Source organism: Crocuta crocuta, unplaced genomic scaffold (assembly GCF_008692635.1).
Source record: "Crocuta crocuta isolate KB4526 unplaced genomic scaffold, BGI_CrCroc_1.0 scaffold273, whole genome shotgun sequence".
NCBI classification, from domain to species: domain Eukaryota; kingdom Metazoa; phylum Chordata; class Mammalia; order Carnivora; family Hyaenidae; genus Crocuta; species Crocuta crocuta.
In genome coordinates this window covers 4,071,505-4,088,189 of record NW_027529425.1, presented here as the reverse complement: position 1 = coordinate 4,088,189, position 16,685 = coordinate 4,071,505, and the positions used below count along the sequence as shown (strand labels likewise).

At 59.0% G+C, this 16,685-nt stretch overlaps 1 protein-coding gene across 1 annotated transcript in view; it reads right to left on the bottom strand.

Moving 5' to 3' along the window:
• Window positions 1-16,685, bottom strand: part of RADIL (Rap associating with DIL domain) — an 81,424-nt gene that overhangs the window by 404 nt on the left and 64,335 nt on the right. The window contains exons 4-11 of the mRNA XM_077758841.1: window positions 16,430-16,685; window positions 14,437-14,474; window positions 8,056-8,216; window positions 3,763-3,875; window positions 2,535-2,772; window positions 1,805-1,977; window positions 1,240-1,288; window positions 81-248 (exon numbers count right to left, since the gene is read on the bottom strand). The exon at window positions 16,430-16,685 is cut by the window's right edge and continues 398 nt beyond it. Coding sequence (XP_077614967.1) covers window positions 81-248; window positions 1,240-1,288; window positions 1,805-1,977; window positions 2,535-2,772; window positions 3,763-3,875; window positions 8,056-8,216; window positions 14,437-14,474; window positions 16,430-16,685 — 1,196 coding nt within the window. The remainder of the gene's footprint in view (window positions 1-80; window positions 249-1,239; window positions 1,289-1,804; window positions 1,978-2,534; window positions 2,773-3,762; window positions 3,876-8,055; window positions 8,217-14,436; window positions 14,475-16,429) is intronic.

Below are 16,685 nucleotides of genomic sequence, written 5' to 3'. Positions count from 1 at the left end.
CACCCAGAAGACAGAGAGGACGCAGCTGTCAGAGGAAGCGGCTACCGCACAGGCCCTTCCTGCACTCAGACCCCACGGACCTGGCCCTGGTCTCCCGCGACCGCGTGAGCTGTGGGCCTGCACGGGGTGGTCCAGAGCCCGGGGGCCGCTCACCATCCCGTCGATGAGGCCCATTCCCAGCCCGGAGGGGCCCCGCTCCAGCTCCACCACGAACACGTAGCAGAAGTCCNAGGGGAGAAGAGGGGCCACTGGGGGAAGGGGCGGCCGGCCGGCCCTCCCTGTCCTCGCTGCTCCTCCCAAGGGAAACGCTCACACGGCTGCAGCGAGATGCCCATCTGGGCACAATGGGGACATATCCCTGACGACCCTCCGGGGGTGGTGGCTCCAGGCCCCATCTGTGGGCCACACCCCCATGTGCCTGGAAGGGGGGTTCCTCCCTCCGCACCGTGGCTGCCGAGGACAGCAGCGTGTCTCCGAGCTTGGCTGGTTCCAGGGCTGAGCAGGGGACTCTGTTNGCCCCGTTTGATTCTGTCCCCTTCCTGAGCAGGGACTCTTCAGCTCTGCAGCCCCCCACACTGTCCCTTCTGGCCCCGGAGGTCAGGGAGGGTGGGTGGCTGCAGTCCTGCACAGGGAAGCAGGGGTCTGCCTCAGGCCCTGATCTGCCCAGGTGGCCCCTGCCTTAGGGGCATGCTGCGGGGGGCTGCTCTGCCCTGCGCGTGTACACACGTGCCCTGCCTCCTTGTCCCCCACCCCCACCCCAAGCCTCGTACCTGGTGCACGTCACCTGTGCCGCCCCTCCCACTACCCTGGGTGCAGGGACTTAGTCCACAGGTGGCTGCACAGAGCCCAGCCGCCCTTCGCCGGGGCCTGAGGCACCCTCTGCCCGCCGCATCTGGCCCCAGGAGCCGACCTGGTGTCACACNTGCCGCACCGTCCCTGGCCAGGGGACAGGGCCTTGGCCAGCAGCCATAACTGGGAGGGTGGCATGAGATGACAGCCGAGGCGGGTCACACAGTGCAGGTGCGCGGCAGGCAGTGGCTACCACGGCTACTGAGTCTCTGTGCTGGGGCCCTGGGGTGGAGGGAAGCTGCTCTGATCTTACAGCAGATGGAAGGTCCAGGGTCCCCTGCAGCCTCTCGCCTCGCCTCTCAGAGCACACGGTGTCTGGCAGGCAGGAAAGGGACACACAGGTTTGGTTTCATCAATCATCCGCAATGACCGTGGGACGAGGTGCTGTACCCGCCTCCTGTAGCTCTTCCAACATGGCCACAAATGCATCCTCTGCCATCTGGGGGGTCAGCCACCTACCTGGCCGGCCTCAGTCCCACACCGAGGAGTCAGCAAGGCCGCCTGCTCCTGGCTCGTGCGGGTTGCCAGAATTCAGTTCCTTGTGACTGTAGGACGGAAGTCCCCGTTCCTGTGCCAGCCTGCAGCTGAGGGCTGTTCCCAGGTTCTGGAGGCCACGCCACGGTCCATCTTCAGAGCCACTGGGTGGTCGGGCCCCCCTCCTGTCCTCAATCTGAACCATTTATCTGCCCTTTTAAGCACTCATGTGCTTAGGCCAGGCCCACCAGACAGGCCGATCTCTCCATCTCAGGGTCCATGCAGAGCCCTAGGCCCTGCAGGGTTACGGATGGGACACAGACCCCGGGGACCCTGGGGGGCCTTATCCCGCCAGCAGGTGGGAACAGAAGTGGAACGGAAGCCACACTGCAGGGTCTCTGAGGTCCTGAAGCCATAATGTGGCCCGCGCCTGGTCTGTGAGCTGGTGACCCAAGAGGGACACCTTGTGCGCCCCTCCTACCTGGATAAGCTGGGCCCGGGGAGTGGCCAGCAGGTTGAGCGTGCAGGAAAGCTTCCGGAAGAAGCGTTCTCCGGCCTCTCCCAAGCCGCTGCTCCTCATCCACTCCAGGAGCTGCTGCAGGCGGGCGCAGGCCTGGACGCCTCTGGGCCAGTGGAAGCAACTCAGAGACGGGCCTGGAGGGGCAGGAAGGTGACGCCGTGCCGGCCGCCCCTCCCCCCACTCCTGCAAGCCTCTGATGACAGGCCTGAGCACCTTACATTGGTTTCCAAGGCAACTGGCCTGCTTCTGGGCCCCCTTCTGGGCGGGCGGGGTGGGCATGGGTGGGGGAGGTGAAGCGCATGACCGGGAGGGGCTGTGACAGCCACTGAGCCCCAAGTTTAGAGAGGAGTCGGCACCTATGGCAAGGCCCCAAGGGCCCAGATGCTGCCTGCGGACCCTGACCGGCCCAGGAAGGCACTTGAGTGCCAAGGGTTCACTCATTCCCCCAAGTCCCAGCGGGGCCCCCAGCTAGAAGTGACTGGCACCTGTAGTGAAGAGATTCTGGGGGGCAGAAGGCGGGGACAAAGCCCACGTCCCGTCTCTGAGCCTGTCCCTCCTCTCCCAGCCAAGGGCTGAGGGGTAAAATGGAACGGGGAAAGGCCTGTGCAGGCCCCCACCCCCATCCCGGCCTTTCTGCAGACGGGGACGGCCGCCCCCAGCAGCACGTGCCCCCAGGCCCGCCCCTCCTCACCTTTGTCCAGGAGCTGGTTGAAGAGCAGTGTGCTGGAGAAGAAGAGGAGGTAGGCCAGCACCTGGGCGGCGATCTCGGGGTGCACCCGGAATTGCCGCAGCAGGTCCAGCGTGGCCTGGTAGACGGACACCACCCGGCGCAGCTCCTCCGGCAGCTGGGGGGCCGAGCACCAGCTCTCCCGGCGCTCCGTCTGGAAAGGGGGGCATTCCAGCAGGGCCGGGAGGCAGACGTACAAGGACTGGGGGCGAGAGGGAAACACCAGCCACGTCCGCAGAGGCCACGGGCATGCCAGTCTAGCTTGGGTCCCGGGGGGCACATGACCTCCGCAGGTGCACAGAGCCCGGCAGAAGGGCTGCTGGGACCCCTCATGGCTCTTGTTCCATCAGACACAAGGTGGGGGGCAGCTGACTGGCCCGACATTCCCTCCAGGACCCTCCCCCTGCACCAGAAGCACCCCCTCCTGCGGAGCTGAGCCAGGGGCAGCAGCGTGGGGGCCACGGGCACCATCCTGGTGGAAGCCCTGGCGAAAGGGACGGCAGGCACCCACACTTGTCCCTGGGGGACAGAATAGCAACAGCTGCTCCCAAAAAACGAGCGAAGGCGTCACCTCCAGGGGGAGGCCTCGCAGCCACACACCTCAAGGTGATCGTGGGATGACAGGTCAAGGGCAGCACACAGCCCTGCTCAGACCCAGGGGGAGGCTCCTTCCTGTTTGGCCAAGACACCCCATCAGGCCTGCTGGTGTTAAGTGACCATGGCGCTGGCTGACTCGACTGTCTGAACTCCGTGCGGAACAAAGGGGATCGTTTTCTTCTCCAACCAGCCCCCCTCACTCCCCGCTGACACATCCCCCACAGAATGCAGGTCCCCTTGGATCCCCCAGTAGGGGTCACTGCCACAGGGGCCCCTGCTCTCTCCACTCCCCCCTACAGCCTGCTCCATGTGCTGGGAGAGGGTAAGTGGCTCCTCCCGACCCAGAGGCTCTAACGCTGTCTCCGGTGGCAGCAAGGACCACCATGCCCATGGCCCAGCGCGGCTGCCCCCGCCCCCCGCTCCCTGCCACTGCTGGCATCTGTGCAGCCGCCAGCTCACAGGATGTGGGTGACGCCAGCTGGGAGGGCGAGGACCTGGAAGCCGGGGCTCAGTGCGCAGAGGCGGTGGTTCGAGCTCCAATTCCTCGTGTGATGGTGGAGACAGCACATCGGTCCCGCCCAGGGCGGCGCCGTACCTTGGAGACGTAGTACACGCACTGCTGGAAGGCGTACAAGATGACCTCCTCCAGGACAGCCATGGCCTCCTCGCTGGCCGTCAGCGTGCATGAAAGCAGGGACTCCCTCGAGCCTGCGCGGGGACAGCGGCACACGGTCACCGCGTGCTTCCCTCTGGACAGCGCTCGCCTGCATCCCCACCCCGGGTCTGGGGAGCCGCTTGTGCGGCCGTCTGACCCCAAACCTGACTGCCACACTTCCCCGGGGCTCCCAGGACAGGATGCCGGCCGAGATGGCTGAGAAAGCCGGCGCCGCGCCTCCAAGCACATCAGTGCTGAAGCATTATGCCAAAGGGAATCTGAAGCCGATGAACTAGTAGATCCCGGACACAGTTCCTGTTAGAACCCAACAGCCTGCAGTCGCTTCTCAGTCGGGACCCAGGTCAAAGGAACACCTGGCCAGAGCTCCTAAGGAGACCACCACTCCACAGAATTGTGACATTCTTCCAAGAAGAGAGAAACCCAAATGGCCTACGGGCCTCATTCTCTCCCCAGCATCCAGGAGAGACCACAGAGAAAACGCCACCGGGACCGGGATTCTTAGCGGCCCCAGCTCCATGCCGGCCCTTTGGAGTGACAGGCCCTGGGGGTGGGCCTCCCCAGATGGTGACTGGAGCTGAGCCTGGTGGGAGGGGGTGGGCTGGTAGGGAGGCCCACCCGTTGGATGCCATGTGCTTCCTTCCTCTGGGAGGGGTTCCTGTAAAGCCAAGAGGCCAAACTGGCCACAGGGACCCCAACACTGGAGAACCCCAATGGGGCAGAACCGCCCGAGGAGCCACAGAATACGGGAGGCACGCGGTGTCCCACAGCGCTCAGCAGGGCTGCCAGGGACCCGGAGGCCCTGCCTCTGCCTCCTGCTCCCTCAGATCCTCACTTCTTCATTACGGGAGCTGCAACAGGCAGGTCGGACGTGTGTGTGTACAGTGTGGGCGGGGGCCAGCGGCTTTTGACGTCATTCATTCTGCTACCGCCTTTTTTTTTTTTTTTATCTTTATTACTTATTTTGAGAGAGAACATGAGCATGGGAGGAGCAGTGAGAGAGGGAGAAAGAGAATCCCAAGCAGGATCTGCACAGTCAGTGCAGATCCAGTGCGGGGCTCAAACCCACAAACCGTGAGATCATGACTTAAGCCAAAATCAAGAGTCAGACGTTCAGCCGACTGAAACACCCACCCCAGGACCCCTTCTACAAGCTTTTCACTCACACACGGCAGGGGCCCCATGGTGTCGCAATCTTTTCGCAGGGCTGGGAGGGGAGGTGCTGGGTCTCACAGCCCAGAATTGCTCCGAGCCCTGAAGCCACCCATCGCGGAGGACAGTGAGAATGCAAACAGCACACAAGTCCATCAGAGGCCCCGCTGTTCTAGACGCTTCTGCTTCCAGGGCTTGCGGCTCTCCTGCCCCTGGTCCTACGGAACATGCCCCAGAAACCTGTCTGGACCAGGAAGCCAGAGGCCTGTCGTGCCTGCCCAGAGACCTCCCTGGAGCCTGGCCTGTGGGGTCTCACTGGGGACCCACCCCAGGGGGAATCTGGATGCTCCCACAGCCTTGCTGGAACTCAGAGGAGCGGCAAATCCAACAACTGGAGGGACCCCAGTCTGGACGAACAGGCTGCTGGCCATGGGCTGGCTGCCCCCCAACCAGCCGCGGCACCCCAGGCCTAAAGACACGCAGCCTGCCCACTGCTGACCTCACTACCCACAGACCAAACACCACTCGCGGCCAAGCAAAGCCAGTAGGAACGGGGCCGAGAAGCCAGCTCCAAACCCTTTCACTGGAGCAGAGCCTGGATGTGGGGCGGGGCCCCGCCCTGCAGGCTGCCAGCCTGGCCCAGAAAGCCGGCCCCCACCCCGTGTGGGTGCGGTGACTCTGGTGGGAGGCCGGGTGACGGGAAGAGGACGCCAGGACTGCAGCCGTAGGGAGGCTGATGCCACCACAGTCTCTCTGTTGCTGGAAACCAGCAGAAACACTGGCACCCGTCACAGGGGCTAAGCCGACGCCCATGTGAGCCTTTTGGGGACCGGGGCCCGCGCCTCAATGCCCCCAGAGCTGCAGGTGCTGAGGCAGAGCAGCCAGCTCTCTCTCTCAGGTGTCTTGGGTAGATACGACGGCCTGCCCCCGAGTGGCCCACCTCCTGCCTGCCCATGTGAGCGAGGCATCCCGGGGAAGAGCTTCAGACAACAAAGATTATTTGCGGAACGAAAAGGCGATTTTCCAGTGTTCAGGACGTGACAGCTGTTTTCAGAATTCTTCCCACAGAAACTTCCCGCTGCAGGTCAGGAGGCCGAGACGTGGCTCTAACCTTGCCTTTGCCCCCGTGACAACATCTTTCCTCTGCGCTCCCCCGCGCCTGGGCCACACGGGACACTTTGTGGGACGTTCAGAGCCTGCCGCGGCTTCCCCTCAGGGTGGGTGGAGGCGGGACGCTGTCCCAGCATCGACTGGGCTACAGGACACCCAGGCCTGGGACCAAAAATAACTTCCTCTGAGAGCAGATCGCCTGTCAACCCCAAATAACTTTTTCATGAGAATCAGCCCGACATAGGGTCCCTGTGCTTGGGCGGAAGGCCCAGGGGGGCCCAAAGCCCTGTGTGTTTGAGATTAGGCCAGGTGACAAGGGGCGCCAGCAGAACACACCCTCGAGCGCTGTGCCCAGGAGCCATGAGGGGACAGCTCTCCCAGCTGACTCTGCTGGAGCCAGAGCAGGGAGGTCCCCCGGCAGCCCCCCCGACCCACCGACCCCCTGCACAGAAGGACCATGTGCGCTTAGAGACCAGCCAGAGGCCCAGGAGCTCGCTGCCACCACCACATCCAGGAGAGGGGCCCTTCTGCTCGGAGAAGCTGGGGCCCCAGAGGAAGACAAGCAGGCTCTGGAGAGAGAGGAATCTGGGTCCCCGGAGCACTGAGCTCGGAACGGCCCAGACTGTGGAGCAGAGAGACCGTCCTGGCTCTGGGGACACCCAGGGGTGGCTGTTTATGTCACATTCAGGGGGAAACGGCGGGTAAGCAGCTGCCTCAGGTTTGTGCAGAGAGAGAGTGGCCACCCCCCCCTCCAGGAGGTCTAACTGGACATCTGGCGTGACGCCCACCCCCAGGGAACGAGGGCTGGAGGCGAGAGGCCAGCAGGCCCGAACGCCCACTGGGACACAGAAGGGCCGCAAGCTTCCCTCCACATGGCCCCAGAAGCCGAAGAATGTTCCCGATGTCCCCTTCACCATCAAGCAGGGATAAGAAAATACTAAGAAACCAAGACTAACCAAGAGAGACGCAGTCATGCCCGCTGGCTCTGCCTTCCCACAGCCTCCACCTCCCAGCCAGGCCTCCTCCCTGCTCAGCATGGCCGGGCCCCAGCCTGGCACAGAATAGGACAGCCTGCGCCACACGGACCACGGTCCCCCGCCGTCATCTCCCAGTGGCCCCTCCCCCCGGGAAATCTAGCCCATCCACAAGGGGCTCAGCAGGACACAGTGCTGTCTGCTCTGGGCTCCTTCCCCAGGAACCCGTGGCCACCTCCCGGGACCCTTGGCCGAGCACACAGATGGCAGCCAGACCCCACCAGGAGCCTCGGTCAGGCCCAGGCCCACCCGGCCAGCTTCCTTCCCAACTCCGGGTACAGCCTCCAGAGGCCGGGCCACCAAACGCGCCTTCCCGGGATCCCCCGCAGCTCCTGCCCCATGACAGGGAGGCAGGGAGGGGAGCGACTGTTTGCCACAGAGCAAGGGGGTGTGGGGGAAAACCGTGAGACTGTGGTCCAGCCCCTGGGACTACCTTGCGACTCATTCCAGGACCCACTATGCACGCACACACACAGCCACTGAGATCCTTCTTGGCCTCAGGGCCCGGCACGCACCACCTTCTTCATGAAGACCCCCAGATTGCTCCATCAGTCTGCTTTCAGCCCATCAAGCTGTGGCTCCCACATCCTAACGCAGGCACCCCAGGCAGCTGAGGCCCTGCAGCCAGCACATCACAGTCCTACGCACAGCCCCCAGCAGTTTTGCAACGTGTCTGCACTCCGAAATGGGCACACCCATAAGGGCCAGCCCAAGGCCAATGCACGGGCCTCTTCCCGCAGGGGTGCACAGGGGCTGGGGGGGATAGCCTGCTGTGGACGCGAGGAGCCAGGTTAGCCCAACCGCCAGCGTCACCACCTCGCAGAGGGCCCCCAACGCAAGGCCAGCTCTGCTCCAGTGGCTAGAGGCAAGGTGGCGGTGCTCAGCCCACCCCCGGCCTGTGGGCAGTGGCAGACGGTACCTGTGATATCCAGCTCCTCCTCCCAGGCCTGCATATAGAGCGGGCACTTCTGCTGGATGAAGTAGAGAAGCTCGACCGAGTTGGACATCCAGAAGAGAATGTGCTGCAGGTCCGGGACCAGGCCGGCCAGGGTGAAGCCGGCCAAGGAGACGGGCTCCTGGCTGCCGAGACAAGAGACTACGAGTTAGTCTGGGAGACTGCCACTCAGGGAGACAGAGCGTGCTGCATGTGAGCTCGTTCTGTCCCACGGGACACCACCCAGACCATCTGTGACCCACCGGCCCCCCAGCATCAGGCTGGGAAACGAGGTGCAGACAGATGTTATTCGACACGCGATGGCCAGAGGCACACCTAGAAGCCTCCAACCTTGCAGGGAGGACACCAGCGGCCACGGCCAGCGGTAAAGGACTCTCACCAACAAACTACTTTCACATCTTTTCTTTCGGGAGGAGATAACGAAGGCACTCAGCATGTTGAACAGAATGTGTGCGAGTGTGTGCGCATGGGGAGACGGGGCCCAAGGCTGCAAGAACGAGCGGCATGAGTGTGTCATTCACGCACAAGAGACAGGAGGTGCAGCGTGTTAAGTTCATGTAACTAACAGAATAAACGAACGGTAACGCCTCTCTTGTGAGAGGCGCACAGGCGAGATTAGCTAAGAACTACCTTGTTATACAGTCAGGTGATGTCTAAAGTCAGTGCATCAGGAGCAGCAATGAGAGCACATCATTTGAAGATTCAGAGGGAATTGTTAGAAACCAACACCACAACGGCCGTGGCTCATGCAGACCATGTCTGAGACCCAGCCGGGGTGGCCAGCACCCACTCCTCACACGGCCTCCTCTGCCAGGGCCATGCACGTGTCGCTGCGGCACTCAAAACAAAGCCACCAGGTGCCAGGGACGGGGCTGGAAACTTCTTGTCCCTTTGATCTCCCTTACATGTCTGGGAGACGGCCAGCCTGGGGTAGAGGTGGCTCAGAGGCGCCCAGAGGCTCCTCGGGGCCACTCGCCCCCAGGGTCCAGGGGGCTCCCACCAAGCCCAGATCCATGGCGGCCCCCAGGATGCAGGCCCTCATGTCTAGGGTCACCTGCTGTGACAGAAAGGTCCCCGGTACCAGCCCAAACCACCGAAGCGAGGTCTGAGGGGTGGATGTGGAGAGGCTGCACTGAACTCTGGAAATTCCATTTCAGGTATTGACAAGGATCCCTCTGGGCATGACCTCTCATCTCGTCACACCTGGAAGCTGTCCTATGACGGCCTCTGAGGACACCTCAGAGGTGCCAGCAGCCAGGATGTCGCGATCGGTGCTGCCACTGCCACACCTGCTGGACTCCTCTGAGCAGAGATCCGTTCACAAGGGAGTAACTCCTCCCAGCTGTGACTCGGGTTGGTCTAGGGGTGATCGGAGCAGGCCACCCCGCAGTCCCAGGGACCCCCAGGGGAGCCGTGAGGGCGCCAGCTCTTCAGTCCCACCCGGTGGGGTTGCTGCAGCCGGGGCAGCTTGGGGATGCCCTGCTGTTCGTGAGGGTCGTGTCTGGGGTCTGGGCAGCAAGGCTCACGGGCAAAGCCACGGGGGCCATCTGGGTAGCAGATTTGCAAGGCAGCGTTGTCCCCTGGGGCGGCCACCACGGGTTGAGGCAGTGGCCTTAGGCTCCCTTTCCCACGTTCCTCTCGTGCCTGCGGGGTTGTTGTTCTGACCTAACTTCACTTGTGTTCCCAACGGTGTGACCTCCCTGTGGGTCTCCTCGTTTTCACTGCTCGGGTCTCCAGCTGCCGCTACGCTAGCAGAGCTCCATGCACTGTTCTTCTGCGCCTGTGCTGTGCTCCGTGTGCTCATGGTCCATGCCTGTGGTCCCTGTCTGTGCTCCACGTGCTCTTCCTCCCTGTGTGCTCCTCGTCTTTGCTCCACTTGCTCTTCCTCCCCATCTGTGCTCCCTGTGCTCTTCCTCTGCACCTGTGCTCCCCGTCTGTGCTCCACGTGCCCTTCCTCTGCATCTGTGCTCCCCGAGCTCCTCCTCCACGTGCTTGTGCTCTGTGCCCATTTGCATGACACACGCATGCACACAGGTGTGAAGAGTTTGGGGTCATTAAAAAAGGATTAACCTGGCTCTTCAGAGCCTAATTCCATTCTGTTTTCAACATTTACTGCCCCTCTCAACTTCCCCTTGTCAGAACTCAAAGGGACAGACAGGCCTCTACTGAAAAACCACCACCAGCTACTGCCAGCTGAAGTTGGGGTGTCGAATCCCAGTGAGGTCACGCTGAAGCCACAGCACCTGCCAGCCGCAGGGCACACGCAGGGGGCACCAACATCGGGCAGAGGTCCGGCCCACCCCTTCAGGTGAGCACCAGTGGGAGCAAGTTCATGGATATGACTCCCAAGGCACAGGCAAGAAAAGCAAAAATAGACAAGTGGGCCTGCATCAAACTGAAAAGCTTCTGCACAGCTTTTCACAGTGAAAAAGCAACATACAGAGTGAGAGAGGTTTGTAAACCATCCGGTAGTGGGTAATTTCCAGAATACATAAGGAAATCCTGTAAAGTCAAAGGCACAAAAACTAATGACCCAGTTCAAGAGAAGGCTTGGCTTCAACAGACACATCTCCAAAGAAGACATCCAGATGGCAATAGGCACGTGAAAAGGTGCTCGACATCGCTCACCGTCAGGTGAATGCAAACCAAAACCCCGCTGGGCCGTCACCTCACACCTGTTGGAATGGCCATCGTCACAAACAGGTAACAGGTGTCAGGGAGGGTGTGGAGAAAGTGGAAGCCCCGTGCATTGCTGGTGGGAATGCAGAATGGGAACAGCACAGCCACTGTGGAAAACAGTGTGGAGGCTCCCCCAAAATATTAAAGAGAAAACTGCCTTATAATCCAGCAATTCCACCTCTGGGTATTTACCCAAAAGAACTGAAATCAGTATCTCCAAGAGATATTCACACCTCAATGATCCCTGCAGCACTAGGCACGAGAAGGAAGATGTGGAGTTGCACTAAATGCCTATCGATGGAGGAAGGGATAAAGAACACCTGTATGTAATGCAATGAAATGCTATTCAGCCTTTAAAAAAAAAAATCAAGGAGGGACTCCTGGGTGGCTTAGTTGGTTAAGCGTCCGACTTTCGCTTAGGTCATGATCTCGTGGTTCGTGGGTTCAAGCCCCGCGTCGGGCTCTGTGCTGACTGCCAGCTCAGAGCCTGGAGCCTGTTTCAGTCTGTGACTCCCTCTCTCTCTGACCCTCCACGCTGTCTCTCTCTCTCCTAGAAATAATAATTAAAAAAAAAAAAGCTTTATAAAAAAAATCAAGGAAATCCTGCAATAATGTGACAGCGTGGACGAACCTTGGAGATGTTATGCTAAGTGAAGTAAGCCCATCACAAAACGAAAAATACCGCGTGATGTCGCTCAGATGAGATTTCTAAACAGTCCACCTCCTAGTCTGGGAGGGCAGAGTGGCGGCTGCCAGGGCTGGGATGGGGAAGGGGAGACCGGAAATGGCTGACATCCACCTCACAGTTGAAGAGGGTAGTGCTCACGTCAAGTGTTCTTACCACAATAAAGTAAAATCAAATCGAATCAAATCAATCACTGCTCTAATTTTTTTAAGTAGGCTCCATGCCCAACGTGGAGCTTGAATTCACAAGCTTGGGATCAAGAGTCACACGCTCCACCTAACTGAGCCAGACAGGCACCCAAGATATAATTTTTTTTAATCTATATGGGAAGCATATAGAAGGGAAATTAATACTTGAAAACAAAATCAAAAGCATTTTTGCTAATATAAAAAAATTTAAGAAATTCAAGAAATGTTCCAAATAATTCATGAATCAAAGAAAAAGTTAAAATAGAAATTATGCAGGAATAAGGAAATAATAAAGACTTCAATGGAATAGAAATCAAAGAAAAAGTAAGCAGAAACGACACAACTGGCCCTTTTAAACAGACGACAGACAAATCCCTGGGAAGATAAATCAGGGAGGGAAGAGGGGGAGACAAAGCCAACGGAAATTCCGGGGTATTACTACAAACACACGAGAGATGACAAGTCCAAAGAAAACAGAAGGAACAATTTTATTCCAATAACTCTGAAAACCAAAGTAAAAATTACCGAAATCAATGTAAACAGAACTAGAAAACTAGACAGACCGATAATCACCAAAGAAATGGTATCAGCAAAACCGGGCCATCCAGATGCTTCTACAGGGAAGTACTTTTTACTTCCAGCAAACTGTGAGGGCCGAGTCCACATCTCAGACAAACTGATGCAGGGAACTGAAAACACACAGGGCTGCCCAGTGCAGTCTCTGCAAACCTTGTTATTAAAGCCAGACAAGGGCAACGGGAAAAAAAAAAATCATAGATCAATGTGACCTATGAATTCAGATGGGAAAATCCTAAAGTGTCAGCAAACTGTACCTCACCACCCTAAAAAAATCAGTAATCACAAAGGCTGTAATCCCAGGGATTCAGTTGGGATTCAGAAAACTTGCTAACGCAGCCCCCACATCCAGGCATTCCCAGAATAAAGGGTGTGATGATCACAGGTGCAGCAAAGTGTGTAGTCCAAGTCCACAGTTGCTCAGGATGTAAACAGAAGCACACCACACGATGGTCTGACACCCGTGGGGCAAAATGTTAATAAGGTGAAGTTCAGGTATGTAGTCTTGGGTGATTAATATAGTCTGCGCTTTTCTGTATTTTGGAAGTGATTCATAATTTTTTTAAAAATGAGGGGGAAGGAGCAATCCCTGGGATGGACACAGGCGGTGTTAGGCCCTAACAACACAAGTTCTGGAACACGAAATGGGCATGAGCTGCTGCGGGGAAGGCCTTGGTTCCCCAGTGAGCTGGGTACCCAGCAGATAGGTACTGATGTGAAACAAGACACTTAGGGGGGAAAGGGCTGCATGAGCCCCTAAAACCTCAGCTCCATCACCTCCATACCCCACCCCTGCCCTGGAAGCCTGGCTGTCCCGGAGCAAAGCTAGGGCTGGGGGTGTGGCCGCCCCACCTGTCACCGGGCCCCCAACGCCAGCCCCTCACACGGGAACCCCACGCAATGCAGGCCCACCTAGTGCACCCAGGCCTGTGACATCCGCTCCAGCGCAGGCCCGCCAGCCACCACCCTGAAGCTGGGGCTCCCCTGTGGGGCCTGGCCCATACTGAGCGCTGCCCTGGTGAGCTGGGCAGCAGAGCTGGGCCTCCCTGGGCAGCCTCATACCTCAGGCACATCACTCATCAGCAGACACTTCCGCGGACATCACTCTGGCTTCCTGATGTCAACAGGAGCCAGAGAGCACACCTGCAAGCAGCAGGAATCCTGTACTCAACTTCTGGCCTGGGTGGGACAGCTGGGCCACTCCAAACCTACGCAGCTTCTGACCCAGACTTCCTCCATCCCTTCGAGAGGGGGTGGTGCAATTGCTCCTTTCCCTTTCCAGGACCACAGAGAATACCTAGGCACGCATGGACCGCAGCCACCTGCTTCACAAATGGACCGTCTTTAGAGCAGAGGCATCAACAAGAATGGAGCAAACCATGGAGCAAGGTGTGACTTCAGGTCCTATGTGCCCTTCCCTGACGGTGGGCAGTGACTACCCCCCTCAGCGTGGCTCTCTGGGGTGTGACCGCACACGTCGTTCCTTAACCAGATGGCTTCGCCATGGACTAACATGCGCGTGCGCAGTCACGGGGTGGGTGCTCTCCTGGGAGCTCTGTCTGCTCCACATTGTTTTCAGATTCCAACACACGGATGGAGCGCTGGTGCGTCCACTTTCACCGTCGCCGAGCATCCACTGTACAAATACACGGCCCATGCAGACTTTGTCACTTACAAACAAGGCCTTGGGAGCACGTCTCCTGCCTTCCGTGTGAAGGCACTTCCGTGTGGCACCGCTCGGAAGCGGGACTGTTGGGTCCCATCATATGCACGCCATTACTGTTAGTGCCAAATAGCTTCCAGAGTCACAGCAGTGCTGTGTGCACATAAACAGTGCTTCCTAGGAAAACAGATGTGGGACAACAGAAACGGGCCGCCTCATCTCAAAGTCGGGAGTTTTGAATTTTCCTGAAGAGGCAGGTTCGCTTTAGCATAGTCACCAGGGGAAGTGAAGGCAGGACAAGGCTGCAGGGAGGGCCTCGACCCCGGTCTTACAGGTGCTCTGGAGAGATGGCCCCCCAACACAGCACTTCCCGGGGTGGTGAGCACAGAAACAGCCACTCTGAGACAGAAGGACAGGTGACAGCAGCACATGCTGACCCCAGAGATGTCAGGGGCCCTGGGGGTCCCCCCCAGGTCCTGGCTCCACAGGGAAGTGCAAGTCTGCTGGGGAACTAGCTCTCTCAGGGACAGGGGCAATGACTGGGCCATACTTACAGGTGCGCCTGCTTCTCCGCTAGTTCTTTGGTTTTCTCCTGCAAACAGAGACAAAAAAGCAAACATGAGAAAAGACAGGATACCACAGGATGTGTTCGAATGAGAACACCATTAAATGCACAGAACGCTGTCCGCATTAAAAACACAACGCTGCTGTTGCCGTACATCCTGTACCGTGCGGACTGTTTACCCGAAGCTATGTTGGAAAGGATACTTTTCCATTTGATGTGACATCTTTCCATTCCCTTACTGAAAATGATCTGCATGCTTCCTGCAGCAGAAATAATTTATGGCTATCTAGCTGACCCTTTAAGAAAGAGTAAAGCAGGTCAGACATTTTACAAATGCCAGAATGAAGATTCTACACACACTCACACTGTTAAGCTTAATACATACGCTTCTCACCATCGGCCGTGGTGATAAGCGAATGGATGTGTGCCAGGGTATTTATGGATACACTGAAGCATCCCGACAGGGACACCATTTAGCCAACATATTCTGTCACTTTTAATCGAGAAGTTATTCTTGCTTTAGTGGCAAACCACCATCTGACCGAGCAGGGCCCCACTTATACCAAGATGTGCTTACTAGCCTCCAGGGGGGAGGGGACAGAGAGCACATGGTGCCCGAGAGACAAATGAACAATGAAACCCAGGGCTCCCTCTGAACCAGGGCTGAGGTGCATGGACACGGCGGGGGAAGCACGTAGGGTGTAGCCTGGATTCAGACTCCTTTGTGAGCTGCAGACCTTGAATAAGGCAGTTTGCCACCAGCCTTGGCCTCCATGCCTGTCCGGGGGCAGGGAGGGGGGCGGTGGGGGGAGCAAGGCTAATCCCGGGCGCACCATGGACAGCCACGGGTGGCACTCAGGCCCAGGCTGGAAGACGGTTCTCCACCTGCCTCTATGCTCCATCATGAGCCAAGTTTTACTCTCCTTGCTTTGGTTTCCTCTGTGGGGCACGGCTCCTGGGTCGTAGCGTCTGACTTAATAGGAAGTGTCTGGCCCAGAGCAGACTTAGGACCGGACAGCAATCTGTGTAGAAACTCACAGCCCCCAAGCCTCAGGTCCCTGGTCACCACAGGCCCTGGCACACTCAAGCTTCAGTACTGCACGGACTGTGACCGCACAGAGGGAAGTGACCACACCGGGGCCATACCAACATCAATGCATGCGGGAACCATGGGAGGCAGGCTCAGAGAGCCACAACACACACGAATTACGTGTACAAACCCCAGGATGCGATGGCCCTTGTTGGCTTTTCCTTTCAAAAGGTTTCAAATATTTTAAATGTGGATTTTAATTGGAGAAATCTAACCAGTTTCTACACAGCCAGGGTGAGCCTGGCCAACAAGAACGGCATCTCTGGAAGCCTACCAGCCAGGCTTTGGGTCCTGGAGGGGCAGGAGGCGGCGAGGGGCCCCAAGTGCTAGACCTAGGCTGCCCGCAGCAGCGCTGGCCCTGGGCCTGCAGCAACTCCTGGCAGGGCCCGGGGCCGTCTCTGTGAGGGCACCAGAGCCACCGGCGTGCAGCAGGCAGAGCCTAGGGATGCAAACGAGCCTCCCACAGGGCACAGGCTGGTCCACAGCCAGTTCTGCCCAAAGGTGGGGTGCTGTGGTCTCGAGACCCTGAGGGAGGCACGCCTTTCAATGTCCCAGCGTCGACCCGCCCTGGGCCCCTACCGCCGAGCTGATGCCGGCTCCACAGCACAGTGGTGGCCAAGCCCCAAACAGTCCAGGCAGACAGCACAGGGCACTCGGGCCAAATGGGTATCCGAGGCTTGGGGGGGTCAGGTTGTGGCTGGGTCTTGGGGAGGTCTTGGGGACCAGAGTGCACAATGCCACAGCTGACCCCCCAAAGACAAAGTGCCACAGCAGATACTCCCGGCTCCCTGGGTGTGGACGGGCAGACCGGTGACATCCTCTGGGTACCCACAGCCCGCACCCAGCTCCGCCCCCAGGCCCCACCCAGAGCCACTGGCACCCCAGAACTGACCCAGACGGTCTCTCGGATCGCTGTGGCTATCTTGAGCAGGAGCTGCCCGAATGAGCCGGGCTCCAGGCGGGTGGCCGCATGCTGGATGCACAGGCAGAGGAGGAAGGCGGGGGCCAGCTTGTGGTCGTCACCGCCGGGCTCGATCAGTGTCATGATCCTCTGCAGCAGCGCGTCCTCCACCTCGGGCTCAAACTCCAGGTGCAGTGGCCTTGGTCGGGGCAGGGCGGTGCGCTGGGAGCCAGAGAGGGGGGCACCC